Source organism: Pelodiscus sinensis, chromosome 8 (assembly GCF_049634645.1).
Source record: "Pelodiscus sinensis isolate JC-2024 chromosome 8, ASM4963464v1, whole genome shotgun sequence".
NCBI classification, from domain to species: Eukaryota; Metazoa; Chordata; order Testudines; family Trionychidae; genus Pelodiscus; species Pelodiscus sinensis.
This window is the reverse complement of record NC_134718.1, coordinates 43304897-43328024: the sequence shown is the minus strand read 5'-3', so window position 1 is coordinate 43328024 and position 23128 is coordinate 43304897. Positions and strand designations below refer to the sequence as shown.

The window sequence follows — 23128 nt, the reverse complement described above, 5'->3', positions numbered from 1 at the left end:
GCCCCTATGAATTCCAAGGTCTGGGTTGGCTCTAGTGTAGAGTTCTAGTCGTTGATGATCAAACGAAGGGACTCGAATGTCTGTTTTGCCGTGAGAATCATGTGGGATGCTTCAGACACAGATGGACCCTTTATAAGGCAGTCGTCAAGGTAGGGGAAGATTATAATGCCCTGTTGATGTAGGTGTGCCGCTACCACCACAAGTGTTTTGGAGAACTCCCTGGGCACTGAAGAGAGGCCAAAGGGCATAACTCGATATTGGAAGTGGTCCCCTCCATCTGTAAAACAAAGAAACCTTCTGTGAGTGGGATGGATGATAATGTGGAAATACGCATCTTGGAGGTTGAGGGCTGCAAATCAATCTCTGTGATCTAGTGCTGGAATTATAGTAGCAAGAGTTAGTATTTTGAACCGCTTTTTTCGAAGCTTTTGAAGATCAAGTATAGGTCTCCAACCTCCGTTTTTTTTCTGGGTGAGGAAGTAGTTGGAGTAGAAGCTTTTGCCAACTTTACCAATTTGGTTGGTACTCTTTCTACCACTCTGATGGCAAAGAGTCAGTGGCTTCCTGTTGTAGCAAGTCCTCGTGAGAAGGGTCCCTGAAGAGGGACAGGGAAAGAGGGGAGGTTGGAGGTATGGTGGGAATGTTGTAGCCTGATGAAATGATCTCAAGAACCTCCCGGCTGGCTATGATGGTGGACCAATGATGGTAAAAAGGTCTAAGATGGTGGTAGAAAATAGGAACCATGTGATTGAGTGGGTATGTGACAGGAAAGATTTGCGAGCCATTGACCAGGCCATCAAACTTGCTGCCTTCTGGATGGCTGGTTAGAGATGAAGTTGTTTTGAGTGTGCCTCTTTTGAGGTCTTTGTCTCATCCAGGATTGATCAAATGGGCATTACTGGTATCTCGAGTGCAAGAAGTCATAGCATCTCTGGTATAGTGTGTACCTCTTGCGGCAGTATGGAGGTATATACATGCCAAGAATATGGAGAGTGATTCTGGAGTCTTTGCTTGAGTGGAGGACCTCGTCAGTCTTCTCGGCAAACAGTTTCTGTTTGTTGAACTTTGGTCTGAAGTTCTCGTGGGACTCCAGCAGTCTGTAGCCACAAGAATCTCTTCATGACTATGATGGTAGCAATGGAACGAGCCACTGTGTCTGCTACGTCCAGTGTGATCTGAAGTCCGGTCTTAACAGATGTGTATTGACTATTGACTTCAGAATGGCATCTGGAAAATCTCCCATTAGTTCTCTCAGTTTGATGTAACTGTCAAAGTCACAGTTCAACAGGAGAGTGGCATAACTGGCGATGCGCAACAATAGTGTTGAGGAAGAATATATTTTCCTGATGGAAAGGTCCATGTGGTTGCTTTCTTTTTCAGCTGCAGCATTCTTATACTGCGGAGTCTTTGACCTGTGTTGGGCTGCATCCATGACTAGAGAATTGGGTTGAGGGTGAGAAAATAAAAACTCCAGACCCTTATCTGGGACAAAATATTTTTTGTCTGCCCTCTTATCGGTAGGCCTGGCAGAGGCTGAGGTCTGCCAGATCTCCTCGGCAGACTCCATAATGGCCTCATCTATTGGTAATGCGGTTTTGGATCGCTGAGAGGGTTGGAGGTTTTTAAGGAGGTGATATTGCTTCTCCTGAACTTCAGTTAGGACCTCCTGGCTAGTGGCTGCCCTTTTGAACAGTTCTTGGAACTGTTTAAGATCATCCGTAGGTGACATATCCCCCAGGATGACGGCTTCATCTGGAGAGGAGGAGGAATGATTTGTGGAAGAAGTATCGGGCTGTTGATCATCTGGTTCCAATAACTGACCTTCTTCTGGTTCACAAAGGCGTGGTGGAGAAAAAGAGAGATGAGGTGGGGCAGACAGAGGAGAAGGATCGTATATTGCTGTGGTGAGAGGATCTGTAGCCACAGGGTGACTAATGTCTAGAATAAGAAGGCTGTTGTTGGTGATGGTCAGTTGTCCAAAACAGTGGGTAACTGTGGTAGTATCTGTGGTGATCATGGTACGAACGTCTTGGAGATGAATGCCTGGAAGAATAGACACTCCTATGCTCCTCCCAAAACATTGCATGCCCCAATAAGGCTGGGGAATGAAGAAGCGTTACCGAGCCACTAAAGGAAAGGGGAGGAGAAAGAGACATATGTCTCAGCTGGGAGCTGCGATTAAATCCATGCCCCAGAGTGGAACGAGGTGTACAGATAGTTCGGAATGGCTAGCTAATTTGAACTATCTAGCCCGTGCCGCGTGTAGCCGCGCGGCACGGGGTTCGCACTAGCCGGCTTTTAAAAATGGCGGCGCTGGCTTTATGCTAATGAAGCCTGGGAAATTCAAATCCCGGGCTTCATTAGCAAGTTCGGTATGCATACATTACCCCACTAGTTCGAACTAGCGGGGTAGTGTAGACATACCCTAAGAGAATTCTTACTTTCTTTTGTGACTAAACAGTTGAGGAGAAGATCTTGCTCTGTCTGCGACCAAGGGAGGCAATAAAGGAACTGGCAGGAGCTGGACCACGTGCATGAGGGAAAGGGCACGAACACTGCAAGACGCTGACCATGCATGCGTACTCCTGCTCACGAGTGCTGTTCAAAACTCTGATCTGCAGCACTGGGACAAACCCGACACCAACCGTGGAGTGCCCACAGAGACATCACTCGAAGAAGAACTAACCTTTTTTAGAACCTAACAAGGCACTACTCCTCAAAGAGGAGACATGTATAGTTTCATGTTTTGAAATTTAGCTTTAGACATTAATTTGTCAGTTAATATGTATGCTTTTTATCTTTACAATCAACAAAGAAGTAGGGAAACTGGGATCAAACTTTCTAAACAAATTCAACTTTAGAAAGAAAAGTTTAATCATAAAGATGAATTTTAAAAGTTGTAGGTGAACACAAAAGGATAATTTCATATAAAATATAATTAGTTTTAATAATCTGACCTAGAGTTTGACACAGAGATGAATTAATAAAAATAAATAAGAAATAAAAATGAGTAATTTATACCATTTTGTAGTATCCACTATTTAAATTCTATACTACTTTTAAAAATGTACCCTGGTCTTAATTTTGAATTACATTTAAGTCAGTGGTGGAGGTGAGGTTGTATCTCTTATGACTAAAATGTTTGCAATGTATTTCACATTTTGTTAAAATCTCAACATTTTGCAATCACCTTCACTCATTGTTAGTTTGACAACCCTGAAAATATAGAAAAGTATGTAATCACAAAGGGCTAGATTGTTATCTCTTTATTCATGGTGAATACCTTCTAGGGGTTCTCCAGCTTCTTGCAACCTACTTCTCACAACAAAATTACTACATGACCTCCGAGGGTGGTAGGAGCAGAACCCAAGATACACTACTTCTGGTGAGGGGAGAAGGGCAGAGCCTGAGCACCACTGCCCTGGATAAAGATTGAGCTCAAGTTTTAGTTTCAGCTCATGTCTAATACTAGCTTTCACAACCCCATTAAAATGGGATTTGGGCCCATTCTCGGGTCCCACTCAGTTTGAGAACCACTGCTGTACACCACAAGAAGTCCCATTGAATACGGTATTATTCAGTGTGAGTGTACATATATCAATCTGGTCCAATAAAACTATAATTGGTTCCAGTTCAGGCAATTAAGAGCATCTTCCTCAAACAATATCAATCAAGAGCAAAAACAAGTATTTTTATTGAGTTACCTTCCTGGAAATTCTGATCTACAACTTCTTCTGTCTGATGTTTAATAACATGTTCGCTGTCTTCAGTCAACTATAAAAACAAATCACCAGAGGCAAGATTTAAAGAAAAAGGTTTTAAACTAAATTGGAGATCCCACATTTAATATTTTCTAAATTTGCACATTACACTGCTTGTGTAACATTTTATAATATCTCTTGATCTCTTTAAATGTCTAATGCAGTGTACGACATTGTATCTCAAACCCTCATATTCACCACTGTGATATGATTATATGTTTTGCGCAATATATGCCTTGTGGAGTTATCATCATAATTTGTTGAACATTAATATATTGGGGTATGTCTACACTACAGCACTAATTCGAACTAACTTAATTCGAATTAGTTAATTCGAACTAAGCTAATTCGAACTAGTGCATCTAGACCTAAAAACTAGTTCGAATTAGCATTTTGCTAATTCGAACTAGCATGTCCACATAGAGTGGACCCTGAACCGAAGTTAAGGCTGGCCGGAAGCAGTGCCGGCAGGGCATCAGGTTAGGACTTAAGAGTATGGAGCTGCTGCCTCAGGCTAGCCGAGGGCTGTGCTTAAAGGGACCCGACCCCCACCCCGGACAGACAGTTCTCAGGGTTCCCCGCTTGCTTGTCTACCTCGATGAGGGACAGCAAAGCAGTCCTGGCTTGGAGTGCCCTGAGTGCCCACACTCGGCACATCACAGCACTCGGCCATCAGCCCGGCTGCACTTGCCACAGGCTGCCATCCGGGGGTGTCAATCGGGGGGCTGAAAAAGAGTTTTCACCCCGATGAGCCCGCAGAGCCACCCCAGTCCTCCCCATCAGGGGTTCGTACCCCATTCCTCCCTCACCTCCTTCCACTTACCCCTCCCTAGCCCCCCTTCCTGATGTACAAAATAAAGGACACGTGTTCAAAAATAGAAACTCTTTATTTAACAAAACTGGGGGGGCGGGGAGGATTAATCTCTGGGGAGACTGGGAAAAGGAGGTGGGAGAGGGGAAGAGAGAGGGTGGGAGAGGGGAGGGGGAAACCTGGGAGGAGGGAGCGGGAAGGGGGAAGCCAGGGGAAGAAAGAGGAGGGGAAGTATAAAACTATGGTACGCCATATCTTCAGTACTGTGTACAGATGTGATCTCCTCACCCCAGAAAAGATATTTTGGCCTTGGAAAGGGTTCAGAAAAGGGCAACTAAAATGATCAGGGGTTTGGAACAGGTCCCATATGAAGAGAGGCTAAAGAGACTGGGACTTTTCAGTTTAGAAAAGAGGAGACTGAGGGGGGATATGATAGAGGTCTATAAAAGCATGAGTGGTGTGGAGAGGGTGCATAAAGAAAAGTTCTTCATTAATTCCCATAATAGAAGGACTAGATGACACCAAATGAAAAGAACAGGTTGCAGACTTCAAACTAATAACAGAAAGTTCTTCTTGACAAAGCAAATAGTCAACCTGTGGAACTCCTTGCCGCAGGAGGCTGCGAAAGCTAGAACTATAACAGAGTTTAAAGAGAAGTTAGATATAATCATGGAGGTTGGGTCCATGGAGTGGTATTAGCCAGAGGGTAGAAATGGGTGTCCCTGGCCTCTGTTTGTGGAAGGCTGGAGATGGATGGCACGAGACAAATGGCTTGGTCATTGTCTTTGGTCCATCCCCTCCAGGGTACTTAGTGTGGGCCATTGTCAGCAGACAGGCTACTGGGCTAGATGGACCTTTGGTCTGACCCAGTATGGCCATTCTTATGTTCTAAGCTCAGGGCCAGGAGTCTCACTGGACCACCTTGATTTTCATGCAAACCTGCTGCTGAGTTTGCATGTGGCCTTTAGTTGCATCCTGCCCTAAATGACCACTTTCCTGTGCCTAGTGCGGAGGTCATAGACATTGGAGGCTTCCCCCCAAACCTTGATGAGGTCCACGATCTCCGCACTAGACCAGGCGGGCGCCCGCCTCTTGCGGCCCCGGACAGGCTCCTGGGAGCCGCCAGCCTGGTCCCGGGAAGAGGTGGAGGGCTGGGTGGCAGCGGGTGGCTGGCTCGAGCCGTGCCAGGTGCAGGGTCTGCTGGCTGGGTGCTGGCAGGCTTGCACCTGGCACGGGCACCGTAGCCAGACCGTGCCCCTTTAAGGGCTCCGGGGCCGGGAGGGGGGCAGACGAGTTTCCCTGGTTGTGCCCAGAGTGGCCACCAGGGCAAGCTGGGAAGGGCTAGCCTCCCACTAGTTTGAATTAAGTGGCTACACAGCCCTTAATTCGAACTACTTAATTCGAACTAGGCGTTAGTCCTCGTAGGGGTTTACCTAGTTCGAATTAAGCACTCCGCTAGTTTGAATTAAGTTCGAACTAGCGGTTTGCCTGTGTAGCGCCTATGAAAGTTCATTCGAACTAACGGCTGTTAGTTCGAATTAACTTTGTAGTGTAGACATACCCTTGTAGAATTGTATGGTATGTGCTATCATTATATGTGAAGTTATGAAGTAAAACTACATTTATAAATGAAATACATGGTAAATGAGACTCACTCACAGCTAGCTTTTCAATGGCCACGAAGTAATAACTAACACTGACAAGACATCTGAAGTGGCTTGTGTCCACAAAAGTTCATAATACCATCTTCATTTTTTTTTAGTCTCTAAGGTGCTGCAGGACTATGTGTGGTTTTTTAAGTTTTTTTAATTACAGACTAACATGGCTAGGCCTCTGAAACTGACAAGACAGATTTACATATCAATTTGCAGGTAGATTGTTGGTGTTTCATCAAGAAGAATCCACTCTCACAGATGTCTTAGAGAGGGCACATATTCAAAGGGGCCTATCTGATTTCCATCTTACAGCAAACATTTTTCCAGGACCTGGGGAAAAAAACCTTGTAAATTAGGGCCTCTCTCCTCCCCAATCTCTATACCCAAAAGATAATTTTGAAGACAAATATTTTGAACTGTCAGGATGAGAAGGGAGGTCAGCCCATGTATTAAAACCTGTACAATATTCCGTTAAAGTTGGAATTTAGGCTGTAATTTTATTTTTATTTCTTATGTAACCAATGATGTACTCTGTGCCTAATAATTAAATCTTTTTCTGTAGGTAATAACATTATTTTAATGTTTTCTCATTGCCAGTTTATCTAAAGTGCTTTTGGAATGGGTTCAAATCACAAAGGCTGATGCATGTCAAACAAATCTTTAGTAATAGAGATGTAGCCGTGTTAGTCTGGTCTTGCTGAAACAAAAGACAGGACTACGCAGCACTTTAAAGACTAACAAGATGGTTTATTAAGTGATGAGCTTTGTGGGCCAGACCCACTTTGATCTGAGGAAGTGGGTCTGGCCCACTAAAGCTCATCACCTAATAAACCATCTTGTTAGTCTTTAAAGTGTTGCATAGTCCTGTTTTTTGTTTAAACAAATCTTTGATAGGGTAACAAGCCTTGTGGATAAGGGAGAAGTGGTGGATGTGGTATACCTAGACTTTAGTAAAACATTTGATACAGTCTCACATGACCTTCTTATCAATAAACTGGCTGGGCCTACTATAAGGTGGGTGCATAACTAGCTAGATAGCTGTTCTCAGAGGGTAGTTATTAATGGTTCACAATCATGCTGGAAGAACATAAAAAGTGGAGTTATACAGACGTCTGTTTTGGGACAGGTTCTGTTCAATATTTTCACCAATAATTTAGATAGCGGCATAAAGAGTATAATTATTAAGTTTGCAGATGATACCAAGCTGGGAGGGGTTTCGAGTGCTTTGAAGGATAGGGTCATCATTCAAAATGATCTGGACAAACTAGAGAAATGGTCTGAGGTCAATAGGATGAAGTTTAACAAGGACAAATGCAAAGTACTTCACTTAGGAAGGAACAATCAGTTTCACATGTACAGAATGAGAAGTGACTGTCTAGGAAGGAGTACTGCAGAAAAGGACCTAGGGGTCATAGTGGACCACAAACTACGAGTCAACAGGGTTGCACTGTTGTAAAAAAAAAAGAAAACATGATTCTGGAATGCATTAACAGGAGTATTGTGAGCAAGACATGAAAAGTCATTCTTCAGCTCTACTCTGCACTGATTAGGCCTCAGTTGGAGTACTGTATCCAGTTCTGGGTACCACATTTCAAGAAACATGTGGAGAAATTGGGGAAGGTCCAGAGAAGAGCAACAAGAATGATAAAAGGTCTAGAAAACATGAGCTATCAGGGAAGACTATAAGAATTGGACTTAAGTTTAGAAAAGAAAAGACAGAGGGAACATGATAGAAGTTTTCAAGTATCTAAAACAGTGTTACAAGGAGGAGGGAGAAAAATTGTTCTCCTTAGCCTCTAATGAGAAGTAATGGGCTTCAATTGCAGCAAGGGAGATTTAGGTTGGACATTGGGGAAAATGTCCTAACTGTCACGGCAGTTAAACACTGGAATAAATTGCCTAGGGGGGTTGTGGTATCTCCATCACTGGAGATAATTAAGAGCAGGCTGGATAGACATCTATCAGGAACGATCTAGACAGTGCTTGGTCCTGCCGTGATGGCAGGGGACTGGACATGATGATCTCTTGAAGTCCCTTCCAGTTCTTGTATTCTGTGATTCTAAGTCCACTTTCTGTTGACAAAGTGGTAAATTAATTAATGAGCTTGCACTGTTCAAGAAAACGTTCTGAACTGTGTAAAACAGTATATTTCTGGAATGCAAAACTGAGGGCTAGGGTGACTGGATTGGGTGGGCCCAATCATTACTTTTCTTTCCTTATATTTCTTTTCCTTTCTTCTCCATACGTTCTTTTCCTTTCTTTCCTGGTGGGGGAGAGGGGGGAGGAAGAAGAGACATTTTAATAGATTGAAAAGGGTTCCATAAGCCTGAAAAGGTTGGGAACCACTGATGTACTGAATATCCTGAAAAATCTATTGCTCGCCTCCAGATTCCCCCCCACTCCTCATGCACTAGCTTCATGTTATTCTGAGGCAGCCAAAGCTGGAGGGAGGGAAGAAGAAAAGTCATCAAAATAGTATATTTTTAAAAAAAAATAGACAGTGATCCTGGCAGCAGGAAGAATTGGTTCTTAGCAACTAAGGGTGGTTCCTAAGAAAGCAAACTTAGATGTTCACTCATTTTAGCCTTCTTGAACAGACGAATATGGGTTTGTTCAACATAAAGGCTGTGCTGTTTGTGCTCTATATTGTGAGAGAGTGGTTTGCCGCACATCAAGTGTCCAATGACATTTCCAGACAAAGCATGAGAAACACTTCAAGGACAAAGCAGACAAGACTGAGTCAGTGAAACAGGCCATTGTGACATACAAAAAGTTAATCGCTGTCTTCACTAAGTTCTCTGACGTTAAAAGTCAAGCCACAAAGGGAAGTTACAGAATCATACATTATGTTACAAAACATGGAAAGTCTTTTACAGAAAAAGATTATATAAAAGAGGCTTTTCACAGTTGTTTGGATGTTTTGTTCAATGGCTTGCCCAATAAAGACACAATCACCTCCAGAATAAAAGACTTGCCTTTCTCTGCCATTTCAGTGGCAAGGTGCATAGGTGAAATGGCAAAAAACGTTAGCAAACAACAGACGTTGGCATTAAAAGATGCAGCTGTATTCAGTGTTGCATTTGATGAGTGTGTGGACATAAATGGCATAACACGGTTAACAGTTCTTGCAAGATACTGTGCCTCCGACAAAGTTCAAGAAGAGCTATGCTGCCTAAAAGCCATGCATGGTACAACGACATGAGAAGATATAGCAAAGATGTTTGTTAATCATTTTGAAAGAGGAATTGATATCAGAAAAATATTTTCTATGACAAATGATGGTGCCCCTGTTACGTTTGGAAAATAGAAGGAATTTGTAAAGATCATTGAGAATGAAATTGGCCACCCGATAGTAAATATTCATTGCATTATTCACCAAGAAAATATTTGCGCCAAGATTTCTAACTCTGAGCTTAATAATGTGATGACTACAGTGGTGAAGATCGTGAATTTTCTTGCTGCTCAATCTGTCTTGATGCATTATCAGTTTCAAGCTCTGCCTGAGGAAATGGACAGTGAATACATGTACACTCCACTTCACAGCAATGTTCATTGGCTAAGCTATTGGAAGGTTTTGACGCGTTTTGTGGAGTGGTGTCTCTGACTGTTACCGGAATGACCGGCGTGCCCTCGACCTGAAAGTCAAACTTGCTGCTTGGGTGCTCCTGCGTTATTCACCCTGGGTGGCTGAGGGCGTCTGCGCTGTGTCCTTTGCTTGGACCGGTTCTGATCGTATGGACGGTTTTGTTGTCTGCGGAACTGGTAATCGTAACGTCTTTGGAATGGGAAATAGTGGAGGGTTGAGAGGAACTGTCGGGGGGGCCGAGCCGCGATCGTTGGAAAGGGCGCGAACGACCAGCAGCGCAGAGAGCATGCGCGGCCCGGCCCGGTATGGCTCTGAAATCTTCCGATCAGTGGCGCCGGGACGGACCCGACACCTAGAGTGGAGCACCCACGGGGCCACTCGAAGAAGAACTTGCTGTTTTTTCCTCGGGGCATTGACACCTGGACTTTCTGCTCTTTCCAACATCTTAAAGAACTATTGAAACATCGCACCATGAGTGTTGCTGAAATTAGAATGTATCTGCAAGAACTCGCATCAGAATTTTCTGACATTTCAACATTTCCAAAGTTTTGGCCCAATGTTTTCCTCTCTCATAAAAAAAGATAACTTTACTGCCAGCAACATGGATTTGACAGTGTTTCAGCAGATGGGTGTTGAGGATTTTGAAATGCAGCTCATTAAATTACAATGCTCAGACTTATGGGCCTCTAAGTTTAGGGATCTGCTGCGCACACTTGAGGCTACCAAGAAAGATCATGTGGTCTCTATCATGGCCTGTTGGAATCCCCTGTCAGCGAAATTTGACTGTTTAAAGAAAGTGGAATTTTCACTGCTCTGAGCCTTTGGATCTACATACTTCTGTGAACAGATATTTTCACATATAAAGACAGTTGTTTGTCCCTCCCACAGCTGCTTAACAACTGAACCCTCAAAGGCTTGTGTGCTGCTTAAAGTATCAAATTATGAGCCTGAGATTGGAGAACTCAGCAACGGAAAGCAAAGCCAAGGATCACACTAAACAGTAAGGTCAGCGTGATAATTTATTTATTAATGAAGCTGCTGTAAGTAGGATTATTGACTTTAAAAAGTATCACTGACACTCTGATCCGTACAGAGGTGAATAAATTAAATCTCAGCACACCACTTCTGAAATGTTGCTGACCCCTGAGCTAGATTATTCTCAGTGCTGGCAGATGACAAAAAAAGAAAAAGAAAGAGCAATGGTCTCAAGTTGCAGTGGGAAAGGTCTAAATTGGATATTAGGAAAAACTATTTGACTAGGAGGGTGGTGAAGCACCGAAATGGCTTACCTAGGAAGATAGTGAAATCTCCATCCTTAGAGGTTTTTAAGGCCTGGCCTGACAAACCCCTGGCTAGCATGATGGTCCTGCTTTGAGCAGGGGGTTGGACTAGATGACCTTCTGAGGTCTCTTCCAACCTTAATTTTCTATGAACCTATGAAACAGAGCAGCAGTTAATCATGTTTTATCTGCCTAGTGTCTATTCCCCCTAGCCAAAGGGATAGCAGAGTTAAAGAGGTATGATCTAAAAATGTAGGCCAACATTAATACTTTTTTTTCTAAAGTTGCATTCTTAATATTTCAAACCTGTGTTTTGTTTTGCTGTAAATATTTCCTTTACTAACTTTGCAACCCAGTTATAATTGCATCATCCAAATCTATGAGAAATGGGAAATTAAGCTGTAAGTCTAGAAGAAATTGGTAAAAAATAAATTTAGATTTTCACCATTTTCACTTTTAATAATCTAAATTTGTGATAACACATATTGGAAAAAATGTGTTTCTTTTTAAATGTGACAACTTAACTACCTCTTGAAAGGACAATTCTGCTATCAGTCTAAAGTCTGGATTCTGGAATAGCTACACACTTAAACTTAGTTGGGAAGTAACAAACATTGTCATAAAGATAAATTAAGCCAAATGTTTGCAAGAAAATTATGTTAACAGCCAATTTTAAAGTGGTCATTTCAGTTATAAAAAGAAAATCTATCTGGGCAATATAAAGCAAGACATTATTAGGATAAGATTCACTTACTTAAAGAGTAATATATTACTTAAAAATATTAGAACTACTATTCGACATCTGGTGGTCACAACAACAGTATATTTGTATCATTACATACAGGGCTGAAAGCAACAAAATTCTTGGATTATATAAGATAAACTATTTTCTAACATCTGTTTTAATAAAGAGATAGTACAGACAGTATAGAACATTAAGAAGCAGCATTAATAAATTCACCTTTTTTCTAGCACATTCTTTTCTCAGAGAGATCTTCTTCAGAATTGCTTTCTGAGCATCCTTTTTCTGGACAATTAGAAAATGGAATCTTAAAACTCATGTTTTTATTATCTATAGGATACATGCCTTTGGAGTAAAATACATCTCAGTACTAAAGGAACATTAATGTTAATGCCCCCCCCCCCAAAAGGTTAATGCCCCCCCTAAAGGTTAATGCCCCCCCCAAAAAAAATTAATCATAGTTCACAGGAGAGTACCCCAAAAGACCCCAAAAATCACTTAATTGGTGGGACATGAGTGGGATTTATTTGTAGTAGTGATATGTTTTTGTTTTGAATGGCAATATTGGTTTCTCTAATTTTATGTGGCAGCATCTGGATGCTGCATTTCTTATGCACCTCATCTGTCAATCTCACAGGTTTTCCCTTGGTACCTAATGTCTCAGCTGAAGATGGGTACTGCATGCAAATTCCTAATATCTGTATTAACATATGGAGAGACTGAGTATGAAGAAAATGGTAATGTCTTCTTTACTCTTTTTTTCTATATCATTTGGCATGCCAATCCAAACATCTCATTCTTCTTGTTCTAGTAGAGTAAAAAGTGTTCAGTTAATCACATTCAACAAGTAAGTCTCTGGTTTGGTGTGTGACAAAATGTTGGGTCCACCCACTCCTGTCTCTGTCTTCTAGGAAGACAAATACATTCCTATGGTCTGAATCTACCATATAAGGACAATGAAAAATGGAAAGTTAGAACTTCCCTAATTTTAGCTCCTTTCAGTCTGGTCAAAGAAGGCAGTCCCCGACTTACGTGGATCCGACTTATGTCGGATCCACAGTTACGAACGGGGCTTTTCTCGCCCCGGGCTTCCTGGAATCAGCCGCTGATCAGTTTCAGCAGTGGCTGACTTGGGGACACCTGGGGCAGAGCAGCTGGGGTGCTGCCGGGTTGGTCCCCGCAGCGCCGCCCCTGCGGGGACCTACCCGGCAGCGCCCCAGCTGCTCTGTCCTAGGCGTCCAGATTCAGCTGCTGTTGAAACTGATCAGCGGCTGATTCCAGGCAGCCCAGGGCAGAACAACTCTGCCTCGGGCTTCCTGTAGTCAGCCGCTGGTCAGTTTCAGCAGCGGCTGAATCTGGAAGCCAGTTCCGACTTACATACAAATTCAACTTAAGAACAAACCTACAGTCCCTATCTTGTACGTAACCCGGGGACTGCCTGTACTATCAATGGTTTTGCAAGGTGCTAGGAAATCTGCAAAAAATCTGATCATCCCTGGGAAATAAAAGTATCTTACACAACTCTATAGCAATCTTTCTAATCAATTGAAAGGTGCAATGCCCATGGTCTCTAAAGTTCCATCAAATAGAAGTATTTAGGATTAAATTTTAATTGTGAGTTTTTCCTAGAATCGCCTTGAATTTTTTCTCTCCCCCCCCCCTTCCCATAATAAAAGAGCATAACAGCATGTATTGCTTTGAAGTCACAAGGCCCATACTATACCCTGCAGACTCACCATTATCCTTCCTAATTAGGGATGTCACCATGTAAATATCTACATGATTAACTAATAACCATTGGTTTATCAATTAATCTTGTCGACTATACGTGTTTCCCTCCCCCTTGCTGCCTCTGTATCAGAGGTAGCTACAGAGGGGGAAGAGGGAGCCAGTGCCCGTGAGGAGCTGGCTTAAAAGCCAGCTCCCCAGCTATGTCTACACTACAACGTTTTTGCACAAAAACCCACAGAGCGTCCACACCTCAAGTGCGTTTTTGCGCAAGAAAATCTACAGTCAATAGACAGAACAGAGGGCTTTTTGCGGTGTAGGTATGCCTCCTTCTATGAGGCATAACTCCTTTTTGCGCTACAGCTCTTGCACAAAAAGGCATGTGTGGATGCTCCACAAGGGTTTCTTGTGCAAAAAGAGCCTATCCAAAAAAGCACAGGTGCTCTGATTGCCATTTACAGAATGGCTATCAGAGCTATCTTGTGCAAAAGCGTCCATGCAGCATGGACGCTCTCTTGCAGAAAAGTGCATTGCAAAAGTGATGTGCTTTGAGATGTGGACATGCTTTTGCACAAAAAGTTTTTGCACAAGAACTCTTCCGCAAAAGACTTCTTGCGCAAAAACCCTGCAGTGTAGATGTTGCCCCCATGAGCAATGGATCCACCTGCTTTCCTTCGCTTCCCCAGCCCTCACTGCTACCTCTGATAGAGAGGTAGCAGCGCAGAGAGTGAGGGGGGAAGGCTGGAGCCAATATGCATGGGGAGCTGTCTTTTAAGCCAGCTCCCCGCCTGTATAGGGTCCCGCAGGCCCACAAGCAGGAGCTGGTGCTGGGAGTTAAAAGCTGGCTTCCCCCAGCATCAGCTCTGCATTGTGGCCTTCCCCACCGTTGCACTCCTGCCTCTATGGGTGTGTCTAAACTACATGGCTCCATCGATGGAGCCATGTAGATTAGGCTGATAGGCAGAGGGAAATGAAGCCGCGATTTAAATAATTGCAGCTTCATTTAAATTTAAATGGCTGCCGCGCTGAGCCGACAAACAGCTGATCAGCTATTTGTCAGCTCAGCGCGCTAGTCTGGACGCTCCCGCGCTGACCTGAAAGCCCTTTATCGACCTCCCCGTTATGCCTCGTAGGATGAGGTTTACCGGGGAGGTCGATAAAGGGCTTTCATGTCGACAGGGGAGCATCCAGACTGCCCCGATCTGCCGACAAACAGCTAATCGGCAGAGCGGGGCAGCCATTTAAATTTAAATGAAGCCGCGATTATTTAAATCACGGCTTCATTTCCCTTTGCCGAACAAACAAATCTACATGGCTCCGTTGACGGAGCCATGTAGTCTAGACGTACCCTATCAGACAGAGGCAGACAGAGGCTGCTCTGCATCCCATGGAATATTTAGCTTAAACCAGCATGAATTTTAAGAACGCTGAATCCAGTCATCTGCATCTGTATTTTGTCTGGAAAGGAATATACAACATTTAGTTGTCACCTAACACAACTTCCCTTATTATCTGATGACATTTCTACTTCTTCTTTTTGGTCAGGATCCATCTATCCTGAAGTGTTTTAACAAACAGACAAGATAGCAAGTAAACTGAAAAACACAAACTGCCATATTAGTGTTTGATACTAACATACAACTACAAATTACATTGTTCAAAATGAAAATATTTAACTTCTCTTCAATCTATAATGCTTTTTGCAATCTGTTTAATCAGATAAATACTTTAAACAGTTTAAGAATGAAGAATCATTTTGAAACCCAGAGAAAACATTTTAAAAGTTCTTAAAAATGCAGAGACAAAAATATGGAGAGAAAAAAAAACTTCATGACCATACTTCCAATGATTAAAAACAGTAAAGTCTTTTCATCAATAGACATGATACATCAAATTCTTAGATATTTGAAAGTTAGTTATCCATCTATTTCACAATGATTGTGCACTGTATTTTAGGTTTTTCTAGTGTTAGACACTGCAATAAATTCAGATTAAATTCTGGTTACATAATTTAGTAGCAAGCACTTTATTAAAATACTATATAAAGAACTTCTATTTTGCTATTAACATTTGTATTATATCATACTACAATATATAAATTAACTAAAGTCTATGTTTGAAACCTGAATTAAAATAGCCAACAGTGAGCAATATGGAATAACAATCTGGTTGTTGTGCAGATGATTTCATCTAAACTTCAGTCAACGAAGCTGCCCATCCAGTATTTCATCACTGTGTAGATTTTTCACAGTTTACATGGCCTGTAATAAACAGATTATTATAGAAGAGGTCAGACTAGATGACATGGCAGTTTCTTCTAGCCATACACTCTATGACATGGGTTTCCAATTAAAATTACAACAAATTAACAGGATAGAACATACACTAAACCAAATAGACTAAGGATAATAAATTGCGGTTAATTGACTAGTTGAGTAGTCGATGGAATTTCCATTGACTACTCGACTAGTCAATAAGGCACTTCCACATTCCTCATTTGAAATGTACAAGAGCCCCCACTGGAAGGAATGCGGAACGGCACGTGCAGCCTGGGACCAGTGGGAAATCCCTCTGACTCCAAGCTGCATGTGGGTGCCTGCTTTGAAATGTACAAGAGTCCCCAGCTGGGGCTCTTGTGCATTTCAAAGCCATGGATCCCGGAATCAGCGGGGAACTCCATGCTGCACTGCATGCCATGCGGAGCCCGGGGTCAGCTGAGGAGTCCCCAGCTGACCCCGGGTTCCACTGAAATGCTGTGCAGAGCCCAGGATCAGCTGGGGAGTCCTCAGCTGACCCCGGCTCCACGGCGCTGTCCCTTTGAAATGCCGAAGTGGCATTTCAAAGGGGCAGCGCTGAACAGCTGAGCCCGGGATCAGCTGTGCGGCTGCTCCTCCTAAATGCCAAAGTGGCGTTCAAAGGGGCAGCATATCACAGCTGATCCCTACCTAAGCTGTGTGGCGCTGCCCTTTTGAAACACCGCCTCAGCGTTTCAAAGGGGAGCGCCATGGAGCCCGGAGTCAGCTGAGGACTCCCCAGCTGATCCTGGGCTCTGCGGGGCATTTCATCAGAACCCGGGATCAGCTAGGGAGTCACCAGCTGACCTCGAGCTCCACAGCACTTCAGCATTTTAAAGGAGCAGCCCTGCATGGCTGAGCCATAGATCAGCTGTGCAGCAGCTGCCCCTTTGAAACACTGCCTTGGGGTTTCAAAGCGGTAGTGCTGCACAGCTGATCCCTAGCTCAACAGTGCAGCACTACCGCTTTGAAGTACCCGTTCTTTCCCCGCTTTGCTGCCTCCATCTAATAGAAGCAGCAAGAGGGGGAGGGGTTGATTAATCAACTGACTATCCGATAAGCATGTGCTTATCAGATAGTTGACCAGTCCTTAACATCCTTAAAATGGACCCAAAACTTTAGAACACCATTTCTGACCCCAAACATCCCAACAGTTTGGCAACTTTCCAAGAGCCTGAGCGCTATATATAATTTGCCTAACATTTTACATAAGCATAAAAAATACATATGTGTGTACTTGAAATCTCATCTTTGTTAACAGATCAAAAGAAACTACCTGTAAGATCTGAGAACACAGCTTGCTAAGTCCTATTTATACCACAAAATGAAGCTATGTAATAACTTGATCCACTAATATTGTTGCAACTGTAGTGGTTTTTAAATGAGGCCCAAACATGGTTTTATTATTTTATACAGCATTGAATATTCTTCAACATAATAAACATAAACGTAATCATTTAAATAAAGTTTAGTTCATTTCTGAACATATATAATTTTACATATCCCATCCTGAGTCTACTGTGAGTTTTTGAAAACCTTTTTATTTTCTCCATGCTTCTTATCATATTCTACTTTCTTGTTGCTTTAACTGTATCTGTCCTATATAAATAAACCCTCTCTTCTCCCCCAATCAACCAAAATAAGCTTCAAACTGCACATTTTAATTTCTAATTAGCTTCACTTAGACTACAGTGAGCTATACTAGAGAAGAATAACAATTTCTATTATTATATCCAATCTTCAGATGCTTATAGACTGCCAGTTCTGCCTACTTGTTTTTCCCGTTGATATTTTCATACCCTCTGCCCCTTGTTTCCTGCCTCCCTCCTTTTTTTTATGCCCTCCTCTCCCTTCTTCTCTATTTATTTTGGGTCTGCACATGCTAAACTCAAAACTCCAGTCATCTAAAGAAGTGGACTGTGCCCACAAAAGCTCATGATACCACCTACATGTTTTGTTAGTCTATAAAGTGCTACCAGACTATTTGTTGTTTTTTTAAGTTTATCCTGTACAACTTGGCTACCCCCTGAAATTTCTATTATGTAGAAGTTTCCAATCAAAATGTAGTTTATGGAAAAATAGATTTTTCAGAAGCAAAATTATTATACTAGTCAGAGAATAGGAAACTATCCGAATGGATGTATATTTTAACATTTATTTTAACCTTGTTACAACTTTGGAGTTGGGGTTTTTTTGTTTGTTTGTTTGTTTCTGGTTATTTTGTTTTTGCCAGAAGTTGGGAGAGGGCAACAGGAGATGCTCATTTGATGATTGCCTGTTCTATTCATTTCCTTTGAAGCGCTTTGCAATGGCAACAGACGGAAGACAGGATGCTGGGCTAGATGAATCATTGGTCTGACTCATTATGGCCATTCTCATGTTCTTTCCTCTATACAAAACATAGTGCTTTTAATATTCATCTTTCACACCAAACACTTGCACATATGCTATTTGAGACATATAACCCTAATCTGGAAATTAGCTTAGGGTGCAAAAGCAACAAAATGGAGCTCTGTGACAAGGAGAAGCAGAAATCTATGTATTTATAGTTCATCAGACAACATGATCAGGAAGCAATAAGCTCCAGGTATAGCCCACAAGGGTTACTACAAGAAGAGCAAATGTCATTAGTCGGGGTGCAGCTACTCACGCCCCTTACTTCAATACACATTCAGATCCTGCAGAATGCAAAGAAAGAAAGAAGACTATATTGATCCTTCTTGTCTTTACGGTTGCATAGATAAATACAATCTGAAGCAATATAATACTGAAAGAGCAGGTATAAAAGATATGTGAACTGCTTATTTTTTAGCCTAATGAAGGCTAATAATTGTCAAATACAGATGTACAATTGTCTGCCTAAACTGCATGTGCAAGCACTAACTGTATGCCCAACTGGCTAATTGCATAATAATATAAAATTGTAAAATAATCAAAGGACATAAATAGTCATTTCTCTCAACCAAATCATTCTTACTGTAAAAATAATTGTATTAAATTTCAGTGGCCATATACTATTCACAATCTTAGTGTAAATCTTCATTCATTATCATTGGAACACCCTCTGTAGTACAGTATATGGCTCTTAATTTGTAGCACAAAGAACATAATTAAAAGTGGAACAAGGCCTTCTCCACAGAAAAAGGGATAGGACTAAGTATGATGCATTCATCTAAATTTATGGGATGAAAAACTAAAAATAAAGTGTTAAAAGCAGTGAATTCTCAAACAAAAACATTTTAAAATAAAAATCTGATTAACACATTCTAACATATCAAAACTGAACAAAAGTGGCACATTATTCAGACTGCATCTGCAGCATTTGTAGCCAACACCCTTGAGTCATTCAGTTATAGCTGTCAACAGTCCAGTGTTTCCTAACATCATCCAGAGACACTGGTGTCCCAGCTACTAATCACACCAGGAATATGTTGCAGCATTTAGCAGACTTCTTTTTCTCAGAGATACTTTGGCCCTATAGATAAGCTGTCACCCCATGCTTTATCCTGTCTCATCAGCAGAAAGAGCCAACCCTCACTCAGTTTTAACTATCTACACAAACAAGGCAAGGACATGAAACTAGGTGCTCCAAAAAGATATGAGACAGCTAGAAGGGATCAGAAAAGGAGCCTGCATGCGACAGTTGATATAAAGGAGGGAGAAAACAGAAGAGGGAAGCCTTGAAGGGCAGAAGTTGTACAAAAGTGTCAGTGGGTGGTAGGAACAGGAAAAGACACTTTGTCAGATACGCAGAGAACATGGAGGCCGCTAAGAGGAGTTACGTGCTTTATACAGATTTTAGATGATTGTTCCCAGCATCCGAGAGAAGTCCCTAGAACGCACACAGCTTTCTCATCGCCCTCAGACCCCAGCTTCCTTGGGAAAACATCCCTGACCACTTTCTTCTCATATTGGTAACTTTGCTCAGGCAATGGCAACTGCAATGGTTTTAAACAGCACCAGTGAGGGACCCTTGTCAGCAACTCAGCAGGTGAGGCAGAGCGCTCTCTACACATACGGACAATACTATGCGCAGTGCCCCACATCTGGCTCGGGGCGGGCTACACAGTGACGAACTTGCGCTCCTCCACCCGGACACAGAAACCTAAGGTCCGCTGCTCCCTCCCTCCGAACAGAGAGGGTCGATGGCCTGACCTATCAGGCACAGGTGCCTCGCTGCATGACGGGAATTGTAGTCTTCCTGAAGAAAAGCTAAGGGCCGGAGCATGCGGAAGTTAGGGATCATCTAAAGTCGCTGCTATCCCAAGCGCAGAGGATCCCAAGCTGGAGGCGACTTGGGAGGCTGTTATTCACAAACTTCCGCGCTCACCTATCGACGTTAGTTAGGCCGGCCGATAGTGAGCATACGCATTAGTACATTTCACCCACCCGACAATCCTGGTTGTAAGCATGCGCACTAGCACTTGCCCGCTGCGTCAGTTATTTTCTGAGCAAGCGCACTGATAACTCCGTGCCTCACTAGCCCTCTAGTTCACTGAGCTTACCGACAAATCTGGCCGCTTGAGATGTTGAGCATGCGCATTCAGATATCCCTGACCCGATCAGCAACGGGCGAGCCTGCGCAGTGTGAAACAAGTGGGCCAGTTGCGGAGTCTGCGCAGTGTGGATCCGTTCGGGAAGGTTCTGTGTCGTCTGTCTCGCTACTACAGCTTTTCTCTTCAAGCAAAATCCGTTCAGGGTACGGGCCACCTGCAGCCCCAGCCCCCACCCTGCCTCGCTGGGACTCGGCCGCGCCCTCTTTAGCCGCTCCCAGCTCCGCCTCTCACTAAGGAGACCAGACCGCAGGCCCGGCCTGTCTCCGCGCCTCGGCCCTGATCCTGCTGCCTCGCCGGCACCCGGCAGCCCCTGGAATCTGGGCGCCGTTCGCCTCTGCCCCTCCCTTCTCTGGGAGCCGGCCGCGGGGGTGGGGCTGCCCGGGGCCGCGGGCCGAGAGGATGGCGAGCGCCCTCCTTGGGGTTGGGGACTTGCGCCAGCCAAAAGCATCTTCTTTCAATCGGCGGCCACGGACTCTGTGGGGCGGCTAGGTCAGCGGGAGCTGAGGGTGCTCTGCACCTGGCAGGATCGGGCCCAGCTAGGTAGCGCTAGGCAGGTGACTCTTCCCTGGCTGCGGGGCTGATCTCCCCTTCTCTCACTGGGAGCAGAAAGGAGGCGCTGAGAACGCAAGGGGAGGGTAGGTACTGCTACAGGAGGAGGAAAGATCTTCCAGTAAGATCTTTCTGACCCCTTCAGCCCTGCTGCTAGAGTCGAATTGAGAAGAAATCTGTTGTCTCTTCTCTCTGGTCCAGGTGTCTGGGAAAATGGGGGGTGGTGAATAACCTGCTATCTTCCCTCCTGTCCTACTGCAGCAGAGGAAAATGGGCCAGCCTGCAAGCTGCAGAACTTGGTGGCATCAAATATGGAGCCGAAGTGGCTGCTTGCTGCGCTTGCGGATAGGGTCAGCCCTGTGTGATGGCCCATCTTAATGGAGAAAGAGATTGGCACCGTGTTAACTGCGCGGTTCTCTCTCCTTTGCTGCAGTGCCCACTTTCACCGTTGCCTCCTGCTCTGCCTGCTCCCGCTTTCAGCATGGTAAAGAAGAATACTATCCCCGATGGGTAAGTATCCCTCACACTGAGAGAGGCAGGAGTGGGCCCAGCCCTGCCTGCAGGGACTGCCCTATGCACTCTTATGCTACAGGATCTCCTCTCTGCCACCAACAGCCAGGTAAGGTAGGTATCTGCTCCAAGACAGGGAGGGGACAGCCCTCCATCCCCCAGGTGAGTATAATATCCCAGCCTGTTGTGAACGTTTCTCCTTCATCAACTACACATAGATCCTATTCCTTAGCCTCCTTCCCCCCAGTTGTGTTCTCACAACTGGGGGAGAGGGGACGGACAATAGTCCATCCTTTCAACTTTTCAAATGTTTGCCACCAAGAGCAGGAGAGGAAGGGGAGGGGGGGGCAGTTGCTTGTGTGCATGTGCATCTGCGAGAATATCTCTTGTGCACCAAAAGCCCTCCCACACACCCCTTGTACTCTTCAAATGAACTATCAGAATGTTTACTGGTTTTGTCTCTGTAAGTCCCAGCATGCAGCATTCTATCTGCATCCTAGTGACCTGAGAGTAAAGAAGGGCCATTGGCTGTGCTTCATATTAAAAATGACAGTGGCTATGATCTCCATTTTATTTTATAACAGATGTAGCCTTTTGTGCTATAGACAGTTCACCAACAGACTTGGTTGCACATGAACTTAAGGGTTAGTACTGTGGAGTAGTCCCTGAGGCTTTTATGCCTTTCATCAGGAGATCTGTGTGTTTTAGAAAGGTGGGTATTTTCTTCGTGTAGCTTTAACAAAGCCCTTGAATGACTGACAAAGTCCAAAACAGTACATAGGATTTCTGATTTCCATTGCCTGCTAAAAAGGTTTTATAATCTAGTATTATAAAACCAATCCAGGTCAAGAAAAATTAATAAAGAATTAAAAAAAAGACTTTAAAGAATTTTAGGTGTTTGGTCATAGCAGGCTGTGATCGGAATTACAGTTCAGCAGCTTTTTATTTATAAAATATTTGATAGTTTTAAACTTGTTCTTCCTTTTCCATTCATATTATATCAAAAGTTTTAAGTTAGATTAAAAGTTTTACTTATTTTTATTTAAAAGGCCTTGCGTTCCTCAAACACGAAACGGGGGAAAAAAAGGAATGTCTTGCTCTCTTTCTTCATGTCTTAGGGTCATTAATACTACAGGACTGAGAACATGTTCAGTAATTAATTATCCCTTTATCCCCGGAATTTGAAGGAAGTAAAGCAGCTCTGGCCTAAACAAATAGGCTACAGGCATATGGATGCTATCCTAGCTTTTACTTCCAGCCTGTATAATTAGAAACTAGCCTCTATGTGTGTTCCCAAATCGAGAAATAAACTGTCATGTAGGAGAGATTAATTTAAAAAGTTGATCTAATTCCTCAATGTATTGTGTACCTTTCCAAAGGATGCAGTTGTGGTTTTAAACATTCTTTCAATTTCATGTTTTTTGTTGATAAAGACGTTACAAGTTAACGGCCTTATTTTTACCTTATTTTCTTATGTAAACATTTAAATATATTTCTACCAAAACAGCCTTTGAGAGAGTGTGTGTATATCTATCTATCCATCTATGTTTACTTAAAATTAAAAACATCTGAAAGGTGGTCCAAAAGGCTTTTGACCTGTCAAGATCAAAATTTGCGGTATATGTTTTTTTGATGGAATCAATAATATAAAGTGTG

At 43.2% G+C, this 23128-nt stretch overlaps 2 protein-coding genes and 1 long non-coding RNA gene across 6 annotated transcripts in view; 1 reads left to right on the top strand and 2 right to left on the bottom strand.

Annotated features, from left to right (window-relative positions):
* Nucleotides 1–13030, bottom strand: part of CC2D2B (coiled-coil and C2 domain containing 2B) — a 148018-nt gene extending 134988 nt beyond the window's left edge. The window contains exons 1-3 of one of the 2 annotated variants that reach the window (XM_075935191.1): nucleotides 12488–13030; nucleotides 12055–12120; nucleotides 3705–3774 (exon numbers count right to left, since the gene is read on the bottom strand). The gene's annotated coding sequence lies outside the window, so the exon portion shown is untranslated. Of the gene's footprint in view, nucleotides 1–3704; nucleotides 3775–12054; nucleotides 12229–12487 lie in introns of those variants that run through there. The other variant, XR_012905635.1, reaches the window with a different exon arrangement.
* A 2037-nt stretch (nucleotides 13031–15067) lies between these two features.
* LOC142830419 (uncharacterized) lies at nucleotides 15068–20146 on the bottom strand. The gene is made up of 2 exons (XR_012905636.1): nucleotides 19644–20146; nucleotides 15068–15824 (listed from the first exon to the last, which is right to left on the bottom strand). It is a non-coding gene; the product is annotated as an uncharacterized LOC142830419 (long non-coding RNA).
* A 233-nt stretch (nucleotides 20147–20379) lies between these two features.
* Nucleotides 20380–23128, top strand: part of LOC102451939 (uncharacterized) — a 34374-nt gene continuing 31625 nt past the window's right edge. The window contains exons 1-2 of one of the 3 annotated variants that reach the window (XM_006113171.4): nucleotides 20380–20556; nucleotides 21396–21472. In XM_006113171.4, coding sequence (XP_006113233.2) covers nucleotides 21444–21472 — 29 coding nt within the window. In that variant the 5' untranslated portion in view covers nucleotides 20380–20556; nucleotides 21396–21443. The other 2 variants (XM_014581829.3, XM_075935195.1) reach the window with 2 other exon arrangements.